This window comes from Phyllostomus discolor, chromosome 5, assembly GCF_004126475.2.
Source record: "Phyllostomus discolor isolate MPI-MPIP mPhyDis1 chromosome 5, mPhyDis1.pri.v3, whole genome shotgun sequence".
NCBI classification, from domain to species: domain Eukaryota; kingdom Metazoa; phylum Chordata; class Mammalia; order Chiroptera; family Phyllostomidae; genus Phyllostomus; species Phyllostomus discolor.
This window is the reverse complement of record NC_040907.2, coordinates 154,271,932-154,299,407: the sequence shown is the minus strand read 5'-3', so window position 1 is coordinate 154,299,407 and position 27,476 is coordinate 154,271,932. Positions and strand designations below refer to the sequence as shown.

General features: G+C 51.2%; 1 protein-coding gene across 7 annotated transcripts; it reads left to right on the top strand.

Moving 5' to 3' along the window:
• Nucleotides 1–538: 538 nt before the first annotated feature.
• LDB1 (LIM domain binding 1) lies at nt 539–27,231 on the top strand. 7 transcript variants are annotated; one of them, XM_036027194.1, is made up of 11 exons: nt 539–831; nt 9,233–9,335; nt 9,459–9,503; nt 9,616–9,691; nt 9,783–9,885; nt 10,059–10,231; nt 10,721–10,843; nt 11,069–11,152; nt 11,241–11,364; nt 11,566–11,708; nt 26,114–27,231. In XM_036027194.1, the coding sequence occupies exons 1-11, from the start codon at nt 807–809 to the stop codon at nt 26,189–26,191; spliced, it is 1,077 nt and encodes a 358-aa protein (XP_035883087.1). In that variant the 5' UTR covers nt 539–806; the 3' UTR covers nt 26,192–27,231. The 7 variants fall into 7 exon arrangements, with proteins under 7 accessions (XP_035883087.1, XP_035883086.1, XP_035883084.1 ...); XM_036027193.1 differs by having other exon boundaries at nt 11,566–11,714; XM_036027191.1 differs by lacking the exon at nt 26,114–27,231 and adding an exon at nt 12,420–13,906 and having other exon boundaries at nt 803–831; nt 9,442–9,503; nt 11,566–11,714.
• The last annotated feature ends 245 nt before the right edge of the window (nt 27,232–27,476 follow it).

The window sequence follows — 27,476 nt, the reverse complement described above, 5'->3', positions numbered from 1 at the left end:
ATGGGTGGGGGGTTGGGGGGTCAGCAGTCCTTTTTCCCTCCCAGTTCGTGGCTGGGGTGGAGAAAGAGCTACACCTCACAGCCCACCCAGGCTCCGCCTCCCCGAGTCCCAGCTCCCGCTCCGGCTCATCTACGGCTCCCAACTCAGCAGCAGCGCCAGGAGGACAGACACACAGCGCGAGCCTTCGCCTCCTATTCCTCCCCCTCGCCCTCTTTCTCTGGGGTCTCTGCCTCCGTCTCCTTTTTTAAAAGCTGCGTCACATGCTTGCCGTTCCTTGAATGCTCCCGGCCCCTAGCAGCCCGCCCGCCCGCGGCGCGGCGCACGCACGTCGTCGCTCGCTGCGCGCCCGCCCGGGTCACTTTGACACTGCTCTCCCCTCCCACTAGCAGGCAATTAGCATATTAATAAAGCCAGGCCCAGCCCCGCTAAGGCCGGAGAGCGGGCGCCTACGACAGCGGGAGGGAGGAGTGGGAGACGGGAGCGAGCGGCGGCGGCGGCGTTGGCAGCGGGAGCTCACAGACACGCACACGCGCACACACAGACACACACTCGGGGGACGCACACCCGCGCGCACACACGCAGAGGCAGCTCGCCTTCCTGCCTGGCTTCCTTCCTGTCTGCTCCGCGCCTGACAGGCTCCTCATTGCAGCTAGGGCCCGCCCGCACAGGGCAGAGGCCGGGCCTGGCCGGGCCGGCGGCGAGGGCAGCGGGGGCCGCAGGCGGCGGCGGCGGCTCATGCCTGGCTTGTCCCCGCGCGGGGCGGGCACCGTGACTCGGCTGGGCCCCCAGCGGCGGGCGATGTGAAGATGTCAGTGGGCTGTGCCTGTCCTGGTGAGTGGGGCGCACGGCCGCCCGGCCCCTCCCTCCTTTACCCTCTCCGCGGATCCCTCACCCCTTGTTTGGCGAGAACTTGTGTGTGGGGCGTCGATGGCATGGCGGAGGTAGGGGGCTGTGAGGGGTATGTGGGACCTCAGTCCGGGGGGAGGGTTTTCCCCAACTATGTAAATGCGCAGCAGCCTGGAGGCGCGGGGTGAGGGTGCTGGGGGTAGCTTGTGTGTAGATTTTTTTGTTGGGGGGGGGGGGAGAGGCTATTTGGGGAGGGGTTTGGGGGGCTGAAATTCCCAGAATTCCAGGGTGTTAGCCAATCAGAAGTGAGTCTAGACTTTTGACCCCCCCCCCTCAGGTCACCATAGAGTTGTGATTGGCTGGCTTGGGTTGCCCCCCCCCCCCATTGCTGCCTATTCCCTCTTACAGATCCTGTGACACCCCCCTCCAGGCTGTTTCTGAGGACCGTGTTTTGGGGGAGGGATTAATTGGGGCCCAGCCTCCCCCACCTCCAAATTTTCCTGCCTGTTGCCAGGGAAGGTTGGCTCTCTTGAGGGACAGGAGGTACTCCGGGAGGGGGCAGATAATTGGACCCTGTGGGAGAGGGAATGTGGCAGCCCTAGGCAAGCTAGGGACTACAGTGATTTGTGAGAATTGAGTTGAGGGGAGCAATGCTTGACCCCAAAGCGAGAACTTGAGAAGAACTTAGGCTCAGATCCCTGCCTCCCCCAAAGAGAGCTCTTGCCAGTGACAGCCTGGATCTGAGTTCTTTCCTGGGGAGGGGAAGGCTCTCCTTCTCTGCCAGGAGGAAAGAGAGGCAATGTGATTGTAGGGGTAGTTTTCAGAGGACCTCAGAACACTGTCTATCCCCATTCCCAGGACCCTGGGTTCTTACATACATTTCTTTTTTTTTTTTTAATTGACTTAGAGAGGTGACGAGGGAGGGGGGAAAAGAGAGAGGGTCGGAGGGAGGGAGAGAAAGAAACATAGATTTGTTGTTCTACTTATTTATGCATTCATTGGTTGATTCTTTTATGTGTCCTGACTAGGGATTGAACCTGCAACCTTGGTGTATCAGGTTGATGCTCTAACCAATTGGGCTACCCAGCTGAATTATTTGCAGGCCCCCCCTCCTGTCCCAGGCTGAAGTTAGCTTTCTTCTTTTCTTCTGAAAGTCAGATGTCCCTCAATCTAGCTTGGTTTGGGTCCTTTGCTCCTCTAGATTCCCCATTTTCTGGGAGGCCCACACCCCACAAGTGCCCCCCATCCCAGTCCTCAAGGGAAGCTGCCAGTGAGGAAGCTTCCTTGAAAATCATGTGACCCAGGCCAAGCTGGTCTGGGTACACATTTAAAGTGCCTGCTGAGGCTGACGTTTAAGGGGCCCAGGGCCCAGAGGGAGGGCTAGAAAAGCCTGAAGATCCTGGAATATTTGGGTGTGGGAACCCCTGGCTCCTGCTGCAGACAGTGGGGGAGAGGACAGGAAAGAGTTTACTAAGCTGGAATCTTGCCTGGCCCCGTCATTTCTCCTCATAACCAGCTTGGTGTGCATATTTGTGTGTGTAATTTTTTCCAAGAACGGCCCCGTGCTGGGCACCTTGTTTGGATCCATCCTTGCTCTCAGCCCACCCCATGGGGCCACACACCCCATGGCCTTGATCCGCCACTGCCTCGCGTGAGCATAGTAGGGACTAAGGCTCTGAACAAGCTAGAGGCTTGAGTCTTACATTTTGAATCTTAGTTCCTATAAATAGTGGGTAGGAGGTGTGTAGAGGGGTTGTCAGGCTGGAGGTAAATGAGAGATTGGCTCTGAAGTTGAGGCAGGGTGCCTGGGTCCAGCAGAGAAGGGAGAAAGTTTCCTCCTCAGCCTGTCTGGGAGGAGCATGGGGCCAGGAAGAGGACTTGTGCACAGGTGTGTGTGTGGGGGGGGGAGCATCTCCAGTCAGCACCCCAAAAGGCACGTTCTGTTTGTGTGTCTAGTGGCCCAGCTAGGGGAGAGGGGGCAAAAGATGGCTAAGAGCAGGGAATCTTTTTACCCAATGTGAAGAAGTCTTATGGATTAATGCCACAGAGGATGGATAGAGGTTAGACTTAAAGGAGAACCACATGCAGAGAGGCTTGAGAGTGGCCTGGGGGTGGGGAATGGTAGGAATTGGGGTAACAGAGAGGACCAGGCTTGCATGAGTGGGTGGGAGCTCATGGTTGAACATAAGGGCATTATGGCAGCATGTACAGTCCAGGCCCAAAGACCCCCCCGCAACTGGAGCAGCCCTAGGGTGGGCGCCCAGGCGCCCTGGCAGGCCGCCCGCCTGCTGCCTGCCTGCCTGTCTGAGTCTCTCCTTTGTGCTCTGCTGTCTCCCAGCTCCTCCTCCTCCCCTAGCCCAGCAGAGACAGCACATGCCCCACACATGTGACTGAGGGAAGCCAGAGCACACACAGACCCACACACATGCACACGCAGAAGGAACGCCACAAGATACACACATACACACCCCCCCAGCTCCCATAGTGCTCCTGGGGTGGGGAATAGCTTCTGGGGCTTTGGTCAGGAGCAGACAGAACCTCTGCTAAGGGACATCACCCTGGATAGGGCAGGTTGCTGAGGGGGCCAGGGCCTGTCTGGGGCAGCATGTGGCTCAGAAGGGTTAAGGCAGGGAGGGGTAGGGGGAGGGGAGGAGGCAGCAGTGGTGGCGGCTGGGAGCCAGGAGAAGAGGATGGCAGAGCGCCAGGCCAACGGGAGGCCGGGCACAGACAAAGGAAGGGGGGCAGGCACACTGGAGGCCTGGGTCAAGGAGCCCCAGGGGCCCGGGCAGGGGGCAGTGCTGGTACCTTATCCTGAAGGCTACTGCCCTTCAAAGTCCTCACCTCCAGGAGGGGTGCTCTCCCTCTACTCTTTCCTCATCACCTTTGTCCTTCTTTGATGCCTCCCCCCTCATCCCCACCCCAACTATTAGGACTTTCTAATTCAGACTTGCTCTCTTTGGCTGGACCTCTTTTGCCCCTGTGCAAGTGGGGGAATTAAGTCAGAACACAGAGAGGGGCAGACTTGCTAGAGAAGGAAGTAGGAGGGGGCCCATTTCAAATGATACGCCAGAATCTTGGTACGTCTGTTGTCTTGGTATTTAAGGTTCCTTCTCCCCTACATTTGAGGAGACTGGGTGGGGGTTCTGCACCCTGAATTAGGGGGCAGAAGCCAGAGCACACACCTATACCCTTTCCCATGTAGACAGTCATTTCTGGGCCTGGAGTGGCTGTTCTTTGGAGGGGGAAGAGAGTAGGAATCACTGCAATGTCCCAGGGCTGGGCTTAGAGGAGTCAGGTTAGAAATGCAGGGCCTCGGGCCTTTCTGTCTCATTATAATCTGTTCTAGTTAGGTTAACGTTTGGCCCTATGTGCTGTACTTTTGAGATATTGCCTATGAATACACTTTGGACAGTTTAAAGGTACCAAACAAATGCCAGGAATTGTCAGTAGTGGGGTGTGTGTGGTTATCTTAGAGCTGGGCTGCAAACTTGGGTCAGTGAGAATGTCTCAAATCCTGGTGTAGGTAGTATGTGGTAGAGTCTGGCTGAATGCAGAGATTTTGGTATGTTTGTGAAAGCCTGGGTGTATCATGGCCGGGCCATGATGGGGAACTGTGTGCAGGTTTCGGGAAGGGTGGTAGTTCATGGGGTTAGTGCCTGGCTGGTAACACATGGTCAGGACATGTGTGGAACAGTCCGTCACAGGTTCAGGAGGTATATAATACACTTTTGGTGCGTCTGTTGGGGTCAGGGCGTGCCTGTCACTAGCCCCAGTGTGTATGGACTTCAGGGCCTGACATGGACTGTGTATGTGTGTGCATCTTGGGTTTGGGTTAGAGTTTGAGGTACGTATGACTGGTTGAAGTATGTTTCAGGTACTGATTTATGTGAAAGTGAGATGTGTTACTTATATGTGGAGGGTGCTCACAGAGCCGGGTGCGACGTTCTTACTGCACAGCCAACTGGTGTGTAAGTCAGGAGGAACCCTGTCCTGCGGCCGTGAGTGAAGGGGGTGGGGGGTGGGCAGGGAATAGGGAGCAGCGACTCAACCTGCAGTGAACTAGGAGGTTATATGCTGCCCCCTTCAGAGAGAGAGGGAGAGAGAGAGAGAGAGTGTGAGAGAGAGAGAGTGTGAGAGAGAGAGTGTGTGTGAGTGTGTTTCTTTTTTCCTGTCTATCCAGGGAGTAGGGCCTGGACCACTACCTACGTTTTAGAAACACCCCCTCTCGGGAATCCCCTTTGCATTGGAGAAGAGCTCCTACCCCCAGTAACCACGTGCCTTTTTTCCTGGGGTGGTGGGGAGGATTCAGCAGCAGACCAGGCCCCCTTCTGGGGATCCTTGGTCGGGCAAGTTTGCCTTCCCTAGCTCTGACAGCACCTCTTTCCCCTGCACCCACGTGTCTCCGGTGGTGGTGGCTGCGGTGGGGGAAGGAGCTTCCTGCTAAGGCAGATCTAAGTCAGGGCTGGGAACTTGGCTGGGTTGGGGGCCCAGGAGCCTGGAGTGCCCCCCTCCCTCCAGTCAGTCGTTTATAGACTGAACTCAGAGTGTATCTCTGTTAAAAACAACCCCCTGGAGTCTCCCCGCCCCTCCCCCCCCCAGTTGCTCTGGGATTTCACCAGGGGCTGAAGCCCAGGGTGGCAAGAGAGATTTGGGGCACGTTTGGGAGGTGGTTAGTAGGTACTGGGAGTCTCCAGAGAGGAGAGCACCCTCCTCCATCCCTGCCTGTGGCTTTGGCTCCCCTGCTCACTCCTGAGCACCACACCTGGGGCTTGGAGCGAGCATTTCAGTTCCTGGTCCCCACAGGCCTCCCCTCCACCCAGGTCTCTCCAGGCCCAGTCTGTTTTGTTTCCATCTCTCCATCCCAGTCTCTCCCAGTCTCTGTCTCTCTTTTGTTTTTCTCAGCAGTCCTCCCTGCCTGCCTGCCTGCCTGCCTCTCTCGCTCCCGCGCCCTCCCTCTCTCTCTCCCTCTTCCTCTTCCCTGGCTGGGAGGGGGCGGGGCCGGTGGGGGCAGCTCCACCCTCTGCCCGCCCTGGGGCCTCATTCTGAGAGGCTCCGTGAGCGAGCAGGGAGGGAAGGAAAGAAAGGGAGAAAAGGCTGGGAGCTGGTGGGCGCTGCGTGTGTCTGTGCGTGTACGATTGTGAGTGAGTGTGAGTGCCGGGCCCTGCCTCGTCTGCTGCCCCGGCAGAGGGGCCTGGTGGCCTGGGGAGGGCAGGCGGGCTGCTTGGAGGTAGAGGCAGCGCGAGGCGGCGGCGGGTAGAGCCGAGGAGGAGGAGGAGGAGAGAGGAAAGAGCGGAGCAGCCATTGTTGAGGGAAACCTTGCAAACAAAGAAGGCTCCAGACTCCCCGCGGCCCCCCGCCCCCCAGGCCGGCCCCCTGGCCCCCGGTCCCCGGCCCAGTGGCCATTGTAACTTTCCCCCGGGGCTGTGGCCGCCGCGGGGCAGGCCAAGGCTGTGCGTGCAAGTCTTTGTGCGGCCCACGGAGTGGAGCTCCCGGCCAGGCCTGCCCGTCCCACTCGGGACATGAGCGGCTGAAGTTGGCCCCCCCTCAGTCCTCACCCCTGCCAGGGCCCTGGTGGGCTTCCAGTCGCTCCCGCACCTCTCCTGGCCCCCTCAGTTCTCCCAGGTAAGTCTGGGCACCCCGCAAGCCTGTAGAGGGTGGGTAGAAGGTCCTGGGTCTGGCCCTGGCCTGGTATGCTGGCTGGGGGAGAGGTGCCTCAGTTTAGAGAGGCCAGGGCTCCCAGGCCTGCTGACCTCTGGTCAGCCCCAAAAGGGAGGCAGGCTGGTTACCATGGAAATGCCCAGCTGGAGCTGCCCCCCTCAGTCCTAGGATGCAGCTTCCATCCTGGGAAAACTTTACTAGTTCTGGGCTCTTCCTCTCTTCTCCTTCCTAAGGGCTCCCAGATTGCTGGAGGTGGGGGGGGGCATGTCGGACTCCAAGCCTGGATGACATAGCCCTTTCACCCCCACCCCCACTTTTCCCCTCTACCCCTGCTGCTGAGGACAGGCAGCAACAGGGACAGATGGTCTGGGTGATGTTCCCTCCCCTTCTCTTCTCACTCTCAAGCCCTTGTGCCTGGGCTCCCGGGAGCTGCCATGCCTCTGGAGAGATGCTGAGGGTTTTTGTGTCCATTCACTAGAAGTGTAAATCAAGGCCATGGAGCTTTGGATTTTTGCCCCTCAGAACTGTTCCCCCGGCCAAGACAGTGCCTTTTAGTTCACTGGTGAGTGAAATTGAAGCTCTGAAACTTCTTTCAGAGTTAGAGGGGAATCCAGGTATCCTGCCTCGCTTGTTTATAGGATCTTGAGCTGACACATTTCTTCAGGTGGCCCTGAAACTGAGGGGCAAGGGCAGTGGTGCTTTTGGGGGAAGGATGGCCTAGTCAGGCCCAGGTCTGATCGTCTAGACTCTTGGGTTCGTTGCCCAGGACTGGCCTCTGGTGAGCTGCATGAGCTGTGGCTTCCTACGTGGCCTTGGTCTACCTGTCGGTGGAATGCAGAGACTTCGGGCTGGGTGGGACTGTCTCTTTCTTGAGGACACAGGCTCCTCGTTCAGTCCAGACAGGCATGTGAAGGCTGCGTGTGCCTTGCTGGGAGCATATGGATGTGGCCTGCGAGAGCTCGTGTGTGGGGTGAGGGCCTGTTTTGGGCACAGCGATCCCGCCTGAGGCTGCTGGGTTCCAGCCCTTGGTAGGCATGTCGGGGCGAGCTGAGGGTAGAAGCCTGCTCAGCAGGATGAGGCGCACACATGTGCAGGTACACACAGGCTCTGACTCTTGGCACCTTCAGGGACTGTGTAGTGTGGGCCTCTCTGGGACCCTCCTTTTGCCCATATTGTGAGGAAGGTTCCCTGGGGAGAGAATTAAATGACATACATTGGCACAGGGTCTTCCTTTGTCTCTTCCCCCTGAGGAACAAAGTAGATTTTGTGTCTAAACTGGGGAGGAGGCTAAGACACAACCAATACAGCTACCCTTCCAAATGCAATCAAGTTTGAGGACGTGAGGAAGCAGCTGTAACTGGGGTCAGGACCTTTGGAATGGTGCCTCAATTTTCCCTCATCTTGGCGGGTGGGGGAAGATAGCATTGCAGGGGTACTTGGCTCATACCCAACTGTGAATCTAACACTCCTTCCAGTCAGGTGATACAGTACACCAGGAACTGCATGCTTCTAGGTGAGGGGAGAGGGGACATCCCACACATGCCCAGGTACGAGTGGAGATCCCTGTCCAGTTACCACTTACCTCCTAGACTAAGCCCCCGGAACCTGGCCTACTCCCCAGGGCTCCTTTTTTCCTTTTGTAAGTAGAGTGAGATCCAGTGGAGGCCCCTCTACCTGCCTCCCGCACTGTAAGCCTTAGAAGACAGAATGGGTTAAGGCTTTGGGTTTCTCTTGTTTGGAGACAATACCAGACTAGTGGTGGGTGTGGGCGAGGGGGTTGGGCTGATAAGGGAGTGGCCGTTGGTGGGGGGGTCAGAAGGCCCAACTGGTTATCTGGTGGGTGGCACCCAACAGGCACCCACCCCCCCCTTTATCTTTCCATCCCCTGCCCTCCTGAGACCCTGGGTGTGGAGGAGGGGCAGGGAGCTGGCCAAACCCCCTCTTTTCTCCTACAACTTCATCTCCAGAGGTCAAAAGAAGGGTAGGAATACTTCAGGATGTGGCAATCAGAAGGTCTGGGCCCAAGTCCTTAGCTCTGTGATCTTGTCAAGACCCCTTGAGCTTTCAGTTGTCTCATCTGTAAAATGGGAATGTTACAGTTGACCCTGCTGCCTCACGCCATAGTGGTGATGATTGAACAAAATAATGTAGTTGAGCCCTGACTGGTGTGGCTCGGTGGGTTGGGTTTTGCCCTGCAGGCTGAAACGCTGGTTCCACGCTCTGTCTGGGCACGTACCTGGGTTACAGGCCAGGTCCCTGGTTGGGGGCATGGGGGAGGCAAGCAATTGATGTTTCTCTTGCACATCGATGATTTTCTCCCTCTCATTCTCCCTCCCTCTCTCTCTAAAAGATAAATAAATAAAATCTTTAAAAACAATAATGTAGTTGAAAAGGGGGTTTGTTAAAATTAGATTCTAATGTTTGGGTATTTATTTACTGTATGGTATTGGCATTTCTTCCTAGCTTCAATTCTGTCATCCAGGCCTCAGCCACATGAAGAAATAAGGTCTTGGGTATCAGGGCTGGGTACTTCTAGTTTCTTAATAACACAAGGTTGGAGCCAGATTTAAAAGCAGAGGTAGGTGCTCCTTAGGGTAGTCCTCCTCCCCAAGTTCTCCCTAGTTCTCGCTGGCTCCAGGAGACCAGTCCCCGTTCACCCAGTCTAGCTAACTTCAGGAGAGCTCGCAAGAGGGACCCAGGTCACCTATTTTCTTCCCTTCCCTCCTAGGTTGTTCCTCAAAGTCGTTCAAGCTGTACTCGCCGAAGGAGCCCCCGAACGGCAACGCCTTCCCCCCCTTCCATCCCGGCACCATGCTAGATCGGGATGTGGGGTGAGTCTTGTCCACTTCTCGTCCCTTTTCCAGATGGGGTCCTGCCTAAAAAGGGGAGGGAGTTACACCCCCCAATAATTCCTGTCTTCCACCCCCATTCTCATAGCCTCTTCCCTTACACAGCCCAACCCCCATGTATCCGCCTACATACCTGGAGCCCGGGATTGGGTAAGTGGAGTCCAGTGGGGTGGGAGGAACTTTCCATTACGGGGGTGAGGGCAGATGTGGGGGGTTTGGGGATGCTCTGCTCCTACTAACCTCCCTTCTTTACTTACCCCAGGAGGCACACACCATATGGAAACCAAACTGACTACAGAATATTCGAGCTTAACAAACGGCTTCAAAACTGGACAGAGGTATCCAGAGGACGGAGGAGGGAGAGGGCCATCTGGGCACCCCAGTGGGATGTCTCCTGATACACACAAACACCTCTCCCTGTGCTCTTAGGAGTGTGACAATCTCTGGTGGGATGCTTTCACAACTGAGTTCTTTGAGGATGATGCCATGTTAACCATCACTTTCTGCCTGGAGGATGGACCAAAGAGATATAGTGAGTGGCCTCTGGGGGTTCTGCCAGTTCTGCTGTGGGAGTGTATACCTCCTGTGTCCTTCCCAGGCCCGGGAATGGGTATTTGTTCCAGGGTATCTGTTTTGGCAGGAGTGGCATCTGCCCGACCCCTTTTGAGGTCCTACTGTTCTGAAGAGTCTATCCCTTCTCTACAGCCATTGGCCGGACCCTGATCCCACGCTACTTCCGCAGCATCTTTGAGGGGGGTGCTACGGAGCTATACTATGTGCTTAAGCACCCCAAGGAGGCATTCCACAGCAACTTTGTGTCCCTCGACTGTGACCAGGGCAGCATGGTGACCCAGCACGGCAAACCCATGTTCACCCAGGTCAGCAATCCAGATGGATGTGGAATGCTGAAGCACCTGAGTCCGATTCCCTTCCTCCTTCCCAAAATGTAGTCAGCTGTTCCCCCAGGGAGGCATACCGGGGCATGGCCAGATAAGAAGGGGGGGGCAGGGGTGCCATAGCATTCAGCAGGCATTTACTGAGCTTGTACATGACCGTATTCTGGGCCACAAGGGTATGTACACCAGTGAGTAAGAGGGTGCCCTCATAGGAAGCTTATAGCAGATGAGTATATCAGTAACTGCATGGAAGAGGACAGGACTGGTTAAGCGTTTCTACTCAGTTTGTGGTGTGTGCAAGGGTCAAGGGTATAAGACAGTTATGTGAGGGGATGGTCCATGCCAGTCGTACACTCAGGTTTAGGTGCAGGTGGCAGACGTATATGTGGCGGGGGAGTTGTGAGCAAATGCGGAACAGGTATACTTCCATGTGTGGGGGAGGGGGCAGAGCTGTGACAACCTTGTCTCCAGGTATGTGTGGAGGGGCGGTTATACCTGGAGTTCATGTTTGACGACATGATGCGGATAAAGACATGGCACTTCAGCATCCGGCAGCACCGGGAGCTCATCCCCCGCAGCATTCTTGCCATGCACGTGAGTGTGGGCTGAAACCAAGGTGAAAGGGGGAGGGCAGACTGGGAAGGACAGAATAAGGTCTCATGTCCTGACAGTGACCTTGGAGGGTTAGAGCTTCTCCACCTGAAAAATGGATTTCATAATAGCCCCTCTCCTCTTTTAGGAGTGTCACAGGCTCAGGTGATAGGGCAGGTGAGCAAGTGCAACCCAGGTGCTAGCATTGTTGTCTTTCTCTCCCTCTAGGCCCAGGACCCCCAGATGTTGGATCAGCTCTCCAAAAATATCACACGGTGTGGGCTGTCCAATTCCACTCTCAACTACCTCCGAGTGAGTCTGATCACTCCGTCTCTGCCCCCTCCCACTGACGGAGCTCCGTGTCTCTCCCCTGACAAGCCCCCTCCTGGTCTCCCCACAGCTGTGTGTGATACTCGAGCCCATGCAGGAGCTCATGTCCCGCCACAAGACCTACAGCCTCAGCCCTCGTGACTGCCTCAAGACCTGCCTTTTCCAGAAGTGGCAGCGTATGGTAGCACCCCCCGGTGAGTACCTTGGGCCTGTACCTGCTCTTACCAGGACCTGATGCTATCCCCCAAGGCTGTATCTGTCTCCTTGTCAAGCCCCGTCCTTGCTTTTGGGTCTGTAAGACTGGGATCAGGGTAGGCTCAGGCTCCTTAGGAGCCAAAATGGGGAGCCAGGGGCTCAGCACCCTGCCCCACCTGAGTCTCCTTTCCTTGGTACAGCGGAGCCCGCCCGGCAGCAGCCCAGCAAACGGCGGAAACGGAAGATGTCAGGGGGCAGCACCATGAGCTCTGGGGGCGGCAACACCAACAACAGCAACAGCAAGAAGAAAAGCCCAGCCAGCACCTTCGCCCTCTCCAGCCAGGTACCTGTAAGCATCTCGGCTTTCTTCTCTCTTCTGGGATCCCCCACTGCCGACCCCTGACCCTTGACCCTGTCCCAGCTCACCAGCAGGCATAGAAGCAGAGACAGTTTTCCCAGTGTGCTCTGCCAGGATGGGCTGACTCCTATCACTGATGAGAGTCCTTGTTAGTCACATGTGTGGTTGTGATCACACAGACTCAGACACAGCAATACAGGTGTGAAGGGACAGAGTCAGCCATGAGAACACACGGACGTTCAGGACAGACAGCTTGGGAGCACACAGACCACCGGAGACACAGACACTCACTCGCAGAGGGACGTGCAGCCTCATTGTGTGTGAATCTAGAATACATGAACATGCACACACCTCCCCCATTGGTGTTTTTGATCTGCTCCCTCTCTTACATGTGGACAGAAGTTTAGGAGCCCCCTAAAACTTCGGGGAGCTGGACTGGGGAGCTAGGAGAGTAGATTGACTTTTCCCCACAATCTAGCGGATGTGCATTACTGAGCGTGATGCTCTGCAGTCCTTCAGTGGGAAGGATTCCGAGGGCTGAGGGTGTCAGAGGAGTTGATGTTTTAAATTGGGGTATGAGAAGGGGGTGGGGGTGTTGAGTTTTCTGGGTGGGTATCGGGGCTCTGGGGGTTTCTGCTGCCCTGGGCTGGGCGAGCCCCTGCCCCGATTATGTTTGGGGACCTCCGCCACTCTCAGGATGTGATGGTGGTGGGGGAGCCCACCCTGATGGGCGGGGAGTTCGGGGACGAGGACGAGAGGCTCATCACCCGGCTGGAGAATACCCAGTTTGACGCAGCCAACGGCATTGACGACGAGGACAGCTTTAACAACTCCCCTGCCCTGGGCGCCAACAGCCCCTGGAACAGCAAGCCTCCATCCAGCCAAGAAAGCAAATCGGAGAACCCCACATCACAGGCCTCCCAGTAAAGGCTTCACCAGGGCCACCCAGCGCTCTGCCTGCCTGCCCTACCCCTTGAAGCCCCAGGGAGCAGAAGACAGAATGAAGAGACTGAGCATCTAAAATGGGCAGCCTCCATCCACCCACTTCAGGGAGGAACTGGACTCACTGGGGGCAGGTGCCAGGATTTGCCCCGCAGTGGCTCTGGGCTGGGCCTGGCCTCTGCAGAGCCTTTTGGGGGAAGGAGGTACTCATGTGGATGTCTGCGTGGTCCCTGGGCCTGAGCAATGTCCTGACCACCCCCCAGAGCATTTGCCTCCATCCTCACCCCATGGGTTCCCCATCCTCCTGACTCGACCCCCTTCGAGCCTGGGGTTGTCTATCCCCACAGCCCTTAGGGACTTAAAGTTATGGCGCTTGGTCGAGTGCCCCTCCCCAGACCCCCCCCCCAGGTGGCTGGAAGTAGAGGGGTAAAGCTCTGGGCTCCTCCTCTCTTCCACCACCGATCCCAGCTCCAAGTTTTTTAAAAAATAATATTATTAAAAATGTAAGTTAAAAAAATCACTCATGTCCCCCCTCTTCCCCTTATTAAAAGTCCAGGTACCTCCCTATGCCTGGCAGATGGGGGGTTTCTGGCCCAGGTGGAGGTGAGCGTATCGGTAGGGTAGGGGGGTATACGTTACCATTTTATATAGTTTGAGAGCTTCAGACCAAGGAGACACTTCGCCATCTCTCTTCCCTTTTCCTCTGGGATGACTGGAGTTGGGAAGGCATGCCGTGGGGTAGGGGGCCATTGCTTCGGAACAGCTCCCAGCTGTTGTCTCTGTTTCCCCATCCTCCAGGAGGCTCGTAACTCCCTTGGTCCCAGCACCGCCGCCCCCCTGCCGTCCCCCACCCTGTGTGTGTATTCGTTACCAGGCCTCCACTAAAGCAGCTGTCTTGGATGGGGGAGGGGGGCTCCCTCCCTTGGGGAGTATGGAGGGAAGGAGCAGCCCTGTTTGTCACTGTGTTTTTTGTTTTGTCTCGGTTGGGTAGGCATGGGATAGGGGAGGGGCTCATCCACTCTGTCCGTACTCTTCCTCCGGTCCCTCAGATTGTGAACCTAGTCCTCCCCGGCCTTCACAGAGGGGAAGGAGCCACTGAGGGTGTCCCACCTCTAAGCAGGGAGCAGTAGGGCTCTGTTCCCCAGCTGAAGTAGAGGGTGCTCATCTTCCCAAATCCCCTCTAGTCCTTGTTCTCGTAGAAGGAAGGGGAAAGCTGCCAGAACCCTCAGCTGTATTGCAGTCGGACGCGTGGAGGTTCTGGGCCCAGCTCCGGCTTTGTTGCCTTTTCCTGTGGCGAGTTCCGGAACTGTTAGTACCACCTGTCTTCCCAGGCTCTCTTCTGGATTCTGGGGCTCTTTCCACTCCGTTTCCTTCACTCTAGTTGCCACTGCTGGAGAGGTGTTGTGTCAGGAGCTGAGGGAAGGGGTGGGGAAGAGGGATGGCCCACCCCAACTGTAATGCCTTTTTTTTTTTCTCCATTTGAGTCATGTATGGTACCGATCAATAAAGAGACTTTTCAGTTTGAGCGTGTCTTGGTTGGTCATTGATGCTCAGTAATGACTCAGCCCTGGCAGTCTTTTCCCCTCTGCAGTCCTAAGACCAGCCACTGGAGGAGGTGTGAACTGGACTTCTGACTCCCCTTCACTCCCATCTCATGTTTCCCCTTATTCTGGTGGTGCTCCTCAGGTGTCCTAGCCTGGCCCCCTCTCCCTCAGAAGCTCAGTTCCCACCCCATTCCCACCCACACTGTTCCTCACTTGTCATGGGGTTGCCAGACAGGTGACCCTCCTGAGGCAGGGTTCCAGGGACAGCCTCTCCTGGATTAGGCTTTTGGGGGTGGGTGGGGAATGGCATCCTTGCCTTGGAGAGTGCTCTGAAGGAGCTTTGGTGGTTAGAGTGCCTGGGAGGCCCAGTCAGTAAGATTCCTGCCCCTACTGGGGAGGTGGGGCAGCCCAGCTCCCCACGGGGCAAGTCAGAGAGTAGCCAGATTATCTGTCTCCTTGCTGACTTTGGGTGACGGCACAGAGGGAGAGAGGAGGATGCAGACTCCTTTCCAGGTAGTTACTCCCCCTCCCCTGCCATTAAAGAAGATTGGCAAGACAGGGATACGCTATTATGATTTGGGGGTGGGGTCTCAGCACCTACAAAGCCCCCTACCCAGTCTCCCTCATTTTCATCCCAGGCAGGGGAACCTGAGGCCTCAGACTATTTCCCCACTAAGGTCTCTCTGGATCTGGAGTAAGGCCTCATGGACCTGCACCTCTACCCTCACCTCCCAGCTGGCTGAAGAAACCAGAGGACAGGACTGCATGGCCCGCCCCGCCCCCTCTCCAATTCAGCAGTGACCTTGGCCCTGCCCTGCTGCCAGCCCAGGTCCTCCTCATTGCCCCAGCTCCTCAGACCCCAAGGCCTGCATTTGCACACACACAAAGACACCATTCCTCCTCTGCAGGCCTGACCTGACTGAAGGACATTTGCCAGCCAGCTGCTACCACCAACTCCCCCTGGGAGTGCTAGGTAACACCTACATGGAGTGTGTCCGTCCAGTACTAGGTGTACATCTGGCCTTTTTGCCTGAGCGTGTGCCAGCGTATGTATGTATGTGACTGCTGAGCTGGGAGAGGGCTTAGATATATGTATGTAATGGAACTTACACGTGTGAGTATGTATGTGGGATAGTATATGCAGTTGTTTATGGTATGTGTCTCGGTGGATTCATTCATTCAGCTAATCACTGAGCTCTCTCCAGGTGCCAGGCCCGACTCTAGGTGCTAGGGGTACGGTTCTGAACCAGGCAGAGAAGGCATGATTGCTGGGTGTGAGTGGGAGGCTACAAACTCAGGAATGAGGGTGTGGTGAATGCATGGCTTAGCAGTGCAATTGCGTTGGCTTCGGGGGCTGCTGGGGCAGCAGTTGTATAACTGGTTTGGGCATTTGAAGGTTCACAGCACGTGTGTGTGGGGGGGGGGGGGGGTTGTGGAGGAAGTGGGGGTCAAGAAAAGTGAACTGCCAGGCTTGGACTCTGCCCTGCTTGGGGAAAGGGAGTGTGTCAGGCAGGCAGGGGGAGACACTTTTTGAACTCAGGAAACAGTGGCCAGCGACTTCCTCTGGAGCCCTTAGATCTGGCTCCTCCCTGTTTGCCCCAGCAACCTCGCTGAGGAAGGCCCTTGCTCTGGAGGAATGGCTCTGGCAGGGGAAGGGGAGGCCCTTCAAGGGCCATCATGCCCTCTGTTCCCAGGTGCAGGCGATGGCCCTACCCCAGGGCCCAGCATGACTGAAAAATTTGATTTAGCCCAGCCAGGGCCCACTGCAGACTCCCAGTTCAGTCTGGGTTGAGTTCCTCCTTCCCCGTATTTCCTACCCCAGCCCAATCCAGGCTGACCGCTAGCTCCCTTTTTTAGGATTAATAGGCTAGTCCAGCACAACCTCCAGCCCCTCTTAATACCCTTACCCCACCCCAGCCTGCCCTGTGCCCCCTTCCCACACTGGGTGGACTGCAGCCCGCCCAGCCCAGCTCAGTTCAGCCTGGTTTCAAGTCTCGTCCCCTAAAGTGAAAAGTTCTAAACCACCAGCTCAGGGCCTTCCATATCCTCCCCCCCCCCCTTTTTTTTTTTTTTAATTACAAAGTGGGGCCTTGCTTTGGGGATTAGTAGAGTAAAGGTAAAGGTATAGGATTAGGAACTACAGCCTGGATAAAGAAGGGAGATGAGGGCAGGAGGTGCTGAGGATGGCCCAGGCATATTCTGGGCCAGGCAGAAGGAAAAGGAATGTGTAGAAAGGAATTCTGAGTCAGCGGCCCCCTGCCTCCAAGCTGAGTTTCAAAGATGCTGCTTTTGGCCCCTGCTGGGCACAGCTTCCAGTACCCAGAATGCTTACAATAACCATCTACCATGTAGCCACAGCCCCATCCTCTCAGCACCCATCAGTGAGACTCCTCCCCACCCCCACGCTGAGGTCTTCAGTGAAGCAGAACAGGAAATGGGTGGGAGACTTCACACCCTGCAGTTCCCAACCTGGGGCGTGGGGGAAGGTGAGTGGGAGTGGAAGCCGACCCACACCTCCAGGTTCCTCCTCCAGCCTTGGGAAGGAGCCATTTCCCATCTAAACCTCTCCCAGGATTTTGCTCTCATGAAGAGCACTTACATGATGTTTTTATTCTTATTTCCTGTCTTAGGTTGCAGAGTTTTGCTGGTTTTATGTTTAGGTGTGATCTCTGAAAACTAAGGTTCCCCACCACTGGAGCCCAGGCAGAGTCTACATGGGGTTAATGTGAATTAGAGTTCAAACGCTCGTTGAGCACCTGCCGTATAAACTACTCTGCTCATCATTCGTTCAGCCAGCCACTCCAGCTACATTTAGTGAGCTGGAGATGGAACAGTGCACGAGACCACATGGCACATACAGTTGGGTGGGGAGACTTCGAACAAATGGTCACACGGGAACGTAATTACAAGTTGTGACCTAACTGAAAAGTGCTGCATAAACATATATTGGGGAGACCTCATTTAAGCTGGCAGGTGAAGGAAGGCCTCTCAGATGTATCTGCTGAAACTTGAAGGATGAGAAGTACTTAGGTGGAGCAGGTGGAGGAACAGACCCTCCTGCTGGGACGTGCTTGGCAGGTCCAAGGAACAGGACAGCAGTAGGTCCTGAGCCTGGCGAGCAAGGGGACACGGTGGCGGGGAGAGGCTGAGGTCCAGTGAGACAAGGCTGTGGTGTCGAAGATAAATGTGATGATGATGATGATGACGAAACAGATAACAGTTAATGTTCACACTAAACCAGGTTTTGTGAGAAATCCTTCGTATCAATGACCTCCCATCCAAGTACTAACCAGGCCCGACCCTGCTTAGCTTCCAAGATCAGACGAGATTGGGCATGTTCAGGGTGGTATGGCTGTGGATCGTACCAATGATCTCTCAGTAAAAGCCGTCCACAACTCCTTGATGTAGGTACTGTTATTATCTCTCATTAACCGGAAAGCACTAAAGGCCAGAAACGGGGAATCTGAGGCCAGCGAGGCAAGCAGCTTGCCCAAAGTCTTGGAGTCAGCAAGAATTTTGAATTATATCCAAACATAATGAGCTGTCACTGAAGGGGCTAAGGCAGGTCATGATGAAGACCTGGTTCCTGCCTTCTAGAAACTTCCAAAGCCAGGGAAACCAGACCCTGCCACAATTTAAATAAAAAGCACACATCGAGGAATAGGATTAAAGCGGGCAAAGTGCCATAGACCTATAGGAAGAGAAGTTTGTTTTGACCGAAGAGATCTAGGAAGGCCTCTTGCTGAGAGCGAAATGGACTTGCAGAAGTGCTTGTTGCGGGGGTGGGGACCTGTGGCGTGTGACACGGGCAAGGACCAACTCTCTAAGTAGAGGGATAGCTTGAGGGAAGGCACTGAAGCAGGAGCGTCCCCGGGGAGAAGACAAGCAAGAGAAGCTGTAGCAGCAAGGGGTACACTGTGGGAACGTGAGGTGTTGGGGGAAGGAATGGTGGGCACATTGCTGGACAAAAGAATCAGTAAGACTGACTTCCACAGTCTTCCTAGATGGTAGAGAGTTTTGAATGACAGGCTGAGAAGTTTAAACTTAATTTGACAGGGAGTGGGAAGCCACCAACAGTTCTTGAACAGAGAAGTGACTTAATCAGATGTTTTTAAATGAGATTAGTTTGGCATGGCATGTGGGACTACAGAAGATTTAGAAGGCCATGAAGTGAATATAAGCAAGTATACTTAGAAGAAAACAACATAGAATAATATTCATCAGCCTCCTAGGAATATGTGTGAGGAGGACAAACTTGAAAGTTTAAATACCATAGAAGAAATCAGAAAGAAAAGAATGAATTTCACCTCAATAAAAGAGTGATCTATTTGGCTACCTGCAGAGTAAATGTACAACTTTGGTAAGTGTGTGTATAAATAAAAAACAGCCCTGGTTGGTGTGGCTCAGTTGGTTGGGCATCATACTGCAAGGCAAAGGGGTCACCAGTCAGAGCACATGCCTGTGTTGTGTGTTCAGTTCTGGTTGGGGCGTGTGCGAGAGGTGGCTGATTGATGTATCTCTCACACCTGATGTTTCTCTCCCTTTCTCTTTCCTGTCACCTCTCTCTAAAAATAAATAAAATCATTTAAAAAAACCTCTAGATTTCTACCCCCACCCCCCAAAAAAAAGAAAGGCGGGCACACTGGGAGGTATATTTGCAGCAAATACGATAAATTACAATCTTGTTGTATAACTAATTCGTGCAAAATAGGTTTAAAAAAGGAGGCTCCTAAAGACAAATGGGTAAAGGACAATTTCAGAGGAGGAAGTACTAAGAATAACATAAAAACATAGTAAACAAATGATCATATATTAAAATAACATAGCTGTTTTTTGGTTCATTAAATTAACAAAGATATTTACCCTAGTAAATTAAATATCTGTTATAACAGCTCTATTGAGAAATAATTCACATACCATACAGATTACCCATTTAAAGTGTAAAATGTAATGGCTTTTAGTACATTCATAGTGTTGTTCGACCATCATGACTTTTTATTATAATCATCTACCCAAGGATATGTTTTCATTGATTTTAGAGAGAGAGGAAGGGAGAGAGGAGAAACATCAATGTGAGAGAGAAACCGATCAGTTGCTTCCCGTATGTGCCGGGACTGGTGCCCCAACTGGGGACCAAGCTCACAGCCTAGGTATGTGCCCTGGCTGGGGATCAAACCTGCAACCTTTTGGTGTATGGGGACAGCACTCCAACCAGCTGCAACTGAGCCACCCTGTCTGGGCACCACAACCTATTTTAAAACATTTTCATCACTCCAAAAAGAAAATCTGTACCCATTACCAGTCACTCAACGATTTCCCCCACAATCCCACTTCCAGGCAACCAGTAATCTATTTCATGTATTTATACATTTGCTTATTTTGGACATGTTATATAAATGGGATCATACATATGTGGTCTTTTATGACTGGCCTCTATCACTTAGCAGAGTGTTTTGAAGACTTGTCTATCCATGTTGTAGCATGTACCAGTATTTCATTTTTCTTTATCGCCAAATATTCCATTGTATAGACGAGGTTTTATTCATACATTTGTCGGCTGATGGACGTTTGGGCTGTTTCTACTTTTTGGCTGTTATGAATAATGCTGCTATAAACATTCATGTGCACATATATGTTTAGACACATGTTTTGATTTCTCATTGGTATGTATACCTATGAGTGGAATTGCTGGGTCATATGGTAATTCTGTTTAACATTTTGAGCAAATACCATACTGATTTCCAAGGTGGCTGCACCATTTTGCATTCCCATCAGAAATGTATGAAGATTCTAATTTCTCCCTATCGTCCCTGACACTTGTCATTGTCTGCCTTTTTTATTATAGCCTTCCTGGAGTATGGGAAGTAATATCTCATCATGGTTTTGATTTGCATTTCCCTAGTGACTAATAATGTCGAGCATCTTTTCATGTACTTATTAGCCATTTGTATATCTTTGGAGAAATGTCTGTTAAGATCCTTTGCCCATTTAAAAGATTTTTTAATTGATTTTTTTTTTGAGAGGGAGAGAGAAACATCGATTTGTTGTTCTACTTATTTATGCATTTGTTGATTGCTTCTTGTATGTTCTCTGACCAAAGATTGAACTTGTAACCCTGGGTATTGGGACAACACTCTAACCAACTGAGTTACCCAGCCAGGGCCCTTTGCCAATCTTCATTTATTTTATTTTTTTAATATTTTCTTTTTTAAACATTTTATTTATTTTTAGAGAGAGGGGAAGGGAGGGAGAAAGAGAGGGAGAGAAACATCAATGTGTGGTTGCCTTTCACATGGCCTGCACTGGGGACCTGACCTGGCTTGCAACCCAGGCACGTGCCCTGACTGGGAATCAAACTGGTGATCCTTTGGTTCACAGCCCACACTCAATCCACTGAGCTACACCAGCCAGGACTGTTTACCCATTTTTAAATTGAGTTGTCTTTATATTGAGTTTTAAGAGTTACTTATGTTTCTAGATACAAGTCTTTTTTTTTTTTTTTTTTTTTTTTTTTAGAGAGGGAAGGGAGGGAGAGAGAGAGAGAGAGAAACATCAATGTGCGGTTGCTGGGGGTTATGGCCTGCAACCCAGGAATGTACCCTGGCTGGGAATCGAACCTGGGACACTTTGGTTCCCAGCCCATGCTCAATCCACTGAGCTACGCCAGCCAGGGCTTAGATACAAGTCTTTTATCAGACATATGATTTGCAAGTATTTTTTCATTTTGTGGGTTGTCTTTTCACTTCTTTGAGGGTGACTTTTAGAGCATGAAAATTGAAACTTTGACAAAGTCCAGATTATGTAGTTTTTCTTTTGTTGCTTGTGCTTTTGGCATATTTGGTAAACTTTGTATTGAAGTATAACATACAGAAAAGTACACATATAATAAATGTACAACTTGACAAATTTTCTGAAACTGAATGTACTCTGTAACCAGTACTAAGATGAAGAAATAGAACATTATAGCTCCCCAGAAATCTTCCTCATGGCCCTTCCCAATAATTTTCTCCCTCCAAGGGTAACTACTGTCCTGATTTTTAATACCATGATTAGTTTTGCCTGTTTTTTTTAAAAATAATTTCTTGACTTTAGAGAAAGAGAGAGAGAGACACACACACAACACTCTGTTTTCCACTTATTAATGCATCGATTGGTTGATTTTCACATGTGCCCTCACTAGGGATCAAACCCACCACAACCTCTGCATATCGGGACGATACTCTATCAAATTGAGCTACCTGGTCAGGGCTAGTTTTGCCTGTTTTTTTAAAAAATATTTTTATTGATTTGAGGGAGAGAGACAAACATCAATTGGTTGCCTACCATATATACCCCTGACCAGGGATCGAACCTGCAATGTAGGTATGTGCCCTGACCAGAATTGAACTCACAACCTTTCGGTGTGGGGGACGATGCTCTAACCAACCAAACCACAGCAGCTGGGGCAGTTTTGCCTGTTTTTGAAGTATATAAATGAAATCATACTAAAGGGGAAAATTTTTTTTTCTTTTTCAATTGAATTTATTGGGGTGATAATGATTAATAAAATTACATAGGTTTCAGGTGTACAGTTTTATTATACATCATCTATATATTGTATTGTGTGTTCACCACCCCAAGTCAAGTCTTCCATTACCACGTTTCCCCACCATACCCCTTCTTCTACCTCCCCTACCCACCAAGACATAAAGATTTTCAGCGATCTCACTCAGTGCTGGGAAGAATGGGAAGAGACTAGAATCTTGTATACTTTGAGTATTCTCTCAGAAAAGCAACTTGTGCTAATGTGCACACTGACTGACCCACTAATTCCATTGCTGGGAATCACCGCATTGCTTACACTACAGAAAATGTGGGAACTCTAGAAAGCGATGGATAGGAAAATGGCTTGATTAACTAACTATGGAACATCCTAACAATGGAATGCTACACAGCCATCAAAATGATGTTTACCAAGAGGTTAAAAAAATGTGAAAAAACACTTATGATCAATGTTAGCTGAAAAAGTATGATACATTATAATACACAGTGACTCCAGTTACCTAAAGGAGTCTATTCATAGGAAAAGAAGCTGTGGGAAAAAAATAGAATGGTGGTAATAAGATGGTTGAATTCTAGGTGTCTTTTTCTTTGACAGTTTTCAAATTTCCTTTAATGTACTTGTGGTACCTTTATAACAACAAATACTAAGCATTAAAATGAGACAGAATCCTGGTGGGAAGTAACAAAGGCCGGAAGGAGGGGTATAGATACTCCAGGCAGTTTACTGAATCTGAGGAGTGGATGGGAAGGACGGAAGGCAATGTTGAGATTTGGAGGAACTGAGAGGGCGCCCGTGCTGTGAACTAACACGGGGACCCCTGGAGTAACCAAAACACGATGGTTCAGAACGTGGCTTCTTGCTATAGATGCCCCTGTTTTGAACCGCGGCCCAACCTTTTACAGGTGGGTAACTCTGAACAAGTTATTTAACCTCTTTGAGCTTGCTTTCTCATCTCTAAAATGGGGATAATAAAAGCCCCTGTCTTACAGGGTTGTTAGGAGGATGAATCAATAATAGAGAGTTTAGTAAGTTCAGAAATAGTTCCTCCAGCCTGGCTGATGTAGTTCAGTGGATTGAGCGTGGGCCTGTGAACCAAAAGGTTGCTGGTTTGATTCCCAGTCAGGTCACATGCCTGTGTTGCAAGCCAGGTCCCCAGGAGGGGGCATGCAGGAGGGAACCACACATTAATGTTTCTCTTCTCCCTTCCTTCCCCTGTCTCTAAAAAATAAATTAAAAGCTATTTAATTTTTTTTTTAAGAGAGTCCCTCTACCTCCTGTCTACAGCCAGCTCATTGCCAGGAAGTCAAATGCTCCAAAGTCCACAGGAATGGGAAAGGGTGGGACCCTAACGTGGGATGTGTGGGAGGACTGGTGTGGAGGAGTTAGGAACTCAGAAATTGCTAAACAAATACACTAGTCTAGCAGTAAAGCAGAAAGGCTCTCGAACACCCACCCCATCAGAGCCCTCCTGTCCCTTGTCAATATATCAAGATGCTTTCTGGATGGTGTAAGGAGCAGGTGCAGGAGAGACTGTCCCCTTTGCTCAGTAGGTGCTGAATTGGGTTCTTTCTGCCTTACCACTCTGCATCCTGCCCCACCTAGACCCAAACTAACTGAGAGCTTAAAAAATAGGGACAGCCAGTTGGACAGCTGCAGGAAGATAAGGGGAGCTCTCTTTGCTGGTTTGGCCTCCAGAGGCCACCTCTGTCATTGTCCCTCCCTGTCCTTCACACATAGAAGGCAGGATATGTTAGTAGCTAACCGGATGTCTGGCTGAAGTGTAAGACCATATTCCCTCCTGCCCTGCTCTCAGGTCTTGAAATATAAGGCTGGCTACATGAGTTCTACAAAGGCTGTTAGTTCCATCCGTCTAGGCCCCAGCACCTGCCCACCCACTTCCTGCTGGCCATGACCCTGCTCCTCCTATATGTTCACCTTCACCCAATGCCCACCCCTCATGTCTGAAAGCTGGTCCCTCAGGCTGGGAACCACCTGTGGTCGGTCTCCTCAGGAAGATCCCATCCTAACCTGTGACCCCTTCCCACCTTCTGCAATTTGCTCCCACTTTGACTATCTGGGCAGCAGCCCCCAGAACTCCCCAAACCCTGCCCTTGCCCATGTCCTGGCTCCTCTCATCTGTCCCTGACACCTCTTCATTTTCCTCTCTCACTCCTGACCCCCCCCCTCCATCCATCCCTTCCTAACTTTCACACCTCCACCTGTCTTTTACCCCATTTTCCTTTCTTGACTTTCTGTACCTCTCTCCACATTCTGACCTGGACTTGAGTTCCCTCCCCTTCTCCCTCCTGTCTTGTCTTCCCTGGAGCTGGAACACCTGCAGTTTCATAAGCAATAAGCAGCCGTATGAGGCCTTTTCCTACAGCAGCTACTCCCTCAGAAATAACAAGTACAACCTTCTCTCCTCCCATAAGTTCATCCTCCAGGCACAGAGTGGACCTAACTCTCCCTCCACCCCAGGGAATTTCCCTCTGGGCCAGTCTCAGATCCCACCCCACTCCAGAGTCCCAGTCTCCCAGAGAGCCTGGGTCATACCCACAGGAGTGTCAGATTCCAGGCATCACAGTCACAGCTGATTGACTCCAGCCCACCCAGTCTCCATTCTCTGTCTCTTCTCCCTGAGGATCATCTCTGGGCAGGAAACCCCCTTCCCTCAAACTTTCCCTTCCTCCTGGTATCCTGACCCTGCTCCCTCTACCTCCCAGGACATGGATATATAAACACTATCTATGGATGGAAGCCCATCAGAAACATCTAATCCAACCTGCTGAGTGAGGTGGAAACAGTCTACAGCGGGAGCAGTGGGGTGCTCTGGTGGTTTGTCATCATCCTGTCTCCCCCAGACTTCAGGCCTCTGCTGGGGAACAACATGTGGATTGTCCTCTATGTCCATCCGTTGTGTTTTTCCAACACCACCAAGCAATTCTCTGATACCAGCTGGGTATCCTACAATTCAGCTCAATTCTGACACTACCTGGAAAACAGTATCAGATCCCACAGGTTAAGGGTGTCATCCTACAAGAGCAACCCCCACTTCAGATACCAATCCCATACGAATTGAACATTCCCATGACCCTCTCCTCAGTTTAATTTCCTAGAGTGGCTCACAAAACTTAGGGAACCAGTTAACTTACTAGATTACCAGTTTATTGCAAAGACTATTAAAGGATACTGTTAGAAACAACAGGCTCAAAATAGAGTCACTTGTGCCAAGCCCCACACTGGCAAATTGAATTGCAGTTTCAGTCTCTCCCAGGAATGTGACTTCTAACTAGTCAATCTGTAATTACCTATCGGGACTGGTGAGGTAATCTGCATGATAGACACTCCTTCCCCCAAAGGAAGGTGACCTTGCCTGAAACAATCCTTTCTTTTGTTTATGATTTCCTTGTCCCACCCTTTCTGCCTGTAAATGTCTTCATTTTACAGAGCTCCTGAGAGCCCCTTTCTATGCTGGATGGATGCTGCTCCATTCATGAATCATTGAATAAAGCCAATTAGATCTTTAAATTTACTCAGTTCAATTATTTTTTTTTAGCAATATGAAAGAATAGCCAGATGAAGAGATATGTAGGGTGAGGTCTAGAAGGGTCCCCCATGGAGATTGGGGTTTGCCACCCACCCAGCACATGAATCTGTTCTGGTTCACCAACCTGGAAGTACTCCAAACACCATCCTTTCGGGGTTTTATGGAGGCTTCGTTACATAGGTACAATTGGTTAAATCATTGGCTATTGGAGGTCAGGGTTGTAAGAATGAAAGTTCCAACTCTCTGATCACAAGGTTTGTTCCCTAGCAACCAACTCCCCACTTTAGGTGCTTTCCAAAAGTGACTGCATTAAAATAAACTCAGGTGAGGATGAAAGGGGTTTGTTTTGAACACCAAGACACATTTATTTTTCTTATTATTTAGGAAATTCCAAGGGTTTTCGAAGCTCTGTGCCAGAAGTGGCGACAAGGACCAACTACAGGAGTGGGCAAAAGTTAAGAGTGTGCAGTCCTGCCTGGTGTGGCTCAGTGGATTGAGTGCCAGACTGTGAACCAAAGGGTCACCAATTCCATTCCTAGTCAGGGTACATGCCTGGGTTGTGGGCCAGGAACCCAGTGGGGGGTGCACGAGAAACAACTACACATTGATGTTCCTCTCCCTCTCTTTTTCCCTCCCTTCCCTCTCTCTAAAAATAAATAAATAAATACTTTTTTTAAATTTAAAAAATTATATAAGTATGCAAAACACAAAGTTATTCTTGCATTATTTATGTACAATTTATTATATTATTTATATCATTTGTCTTATTATTGTTGTTACCATTTTGTATCCTTACTTATGATTTATCTTTTAGGTAATGATGGCTGGTAATTTAACCAACGACCAACAAAAGTGGATACTTAAACAATACTGGAAAATAGATGATGCCTAAAAGCTTCAACAGAAATGGGCTGAAGAATTCGACACATCTTCACCAAGTAGACAGACAACTTACAGAATATGCGATAAATTTGATGAAACTGAGTCCATCTGTAGTGCTCCAAAAAGTGGTTGATCAGTCATTATTACCACCCAAGAATATGAGATGTTAGTGAGTCAGGTATTTTTTACAAAGAGTCCCCAAAAATCAAAACAAAGAGCTTCTGTTGAGTTAGGCATTTCCCGTAGATCTTTGAGTCATCTACCGCAACGTTTAGGTTTGAAAATGTAGTGGCCAAGATTGCTTCATGGGTTATTGGAAGATGATTTGGATCGCTGTTTACAATTCTGTGAAGTGGTTCTGAATGAAGAAAGACAAGACAATGGCATCATTGATAAAATTATGTGGTCTGACAAAGCTCCTTTTAAACTTTCAGGTGCAGTAAACCAGCACAATTGTGTCTACTATTCAAGAGAAAATCCTCATGTAACCGTAGGACAGTTGAATCAGCTGGCGAAGTGCAGTTTGGGTGGGTCTTTCGTGTAAAGGGGTACTTGGACCCATTTTTTCCATATTACTGTTACATGTGACCTGTATCTGCCATGCCGAGGGACACTGGTTTGCCACAATTACAGAGATGGCATGATAATGATTCCTTCTTTCAACAAGATGGAGCTCCTCCATATTGTGCTGTAACAGTGTGTGAGTTTCTTGATGAACAATTACCCAACAGGTGGATAGGTTGAAAAGGGCCAGTGGCACGGCCACCATGATCACCAGACCTCACCCCAAAAGACTTTTCCTGAGGTGTTGCAAAGATAAAGTCTTTTCGTGAAAACCACATACTGTGGATATCTATATGGTTCACCGCATAAGAGGAGCATGTCAAGAAACTGATGACAATAAAGAACTCTGTGCCAAAGTGTGCTTGAGTATAGCAAGTAGACTACAAGAATGTGTAAATAATGAAGGCCGGCAATTTGACCACACACGAGATTGTACCTAAGTGCACTGTGTCCTTTTGAGTTAATAAAGCTATTGTTCATAATAATCGTAACCTGCATGTCTTTTTCCATACAAGCAACTCTAAGCCCCCTTTTGTCAACTCCTGTATACATTTCTTATTATAAATCACAATACCATGGCATCAAAAGCTCAGGCTAGAATCCTTGTCTGAGTTGATTGAGAGTGAGAGAGAGATGGATCTGGGGAGTGGCTGTGGGGGGGTGACCCAAAGCAGTCTCAGGAAAAAGCAGGCCCACACTGACAACAGTCAGGACCTTCGAGCTGGAAGAAC

Excerpts from the sequence above, each read along its gene's own strand:
- LDB1 (XM_028511257.2), top strand. The coding sequence starts at position 807 with ATGTCAGTGGGCTGTGCCTGTCCTG. Across the intron at positions 9,692-9,782 it reads GGCTTCAAAACTGGACAGAG|GAGTGTGACAATCTCTGGTG; the intron begins GTATCCAGAGGA and ends CTGTGCTCTTAG. Across the intron at positions 11,365-11,565 it reads GCGTATGGTAGCACCCCCCG|CGGAGCCCGCCCGGCAGCAG; the intron begins GTGAGTACCTTG and ends TCCTTGGTACAG.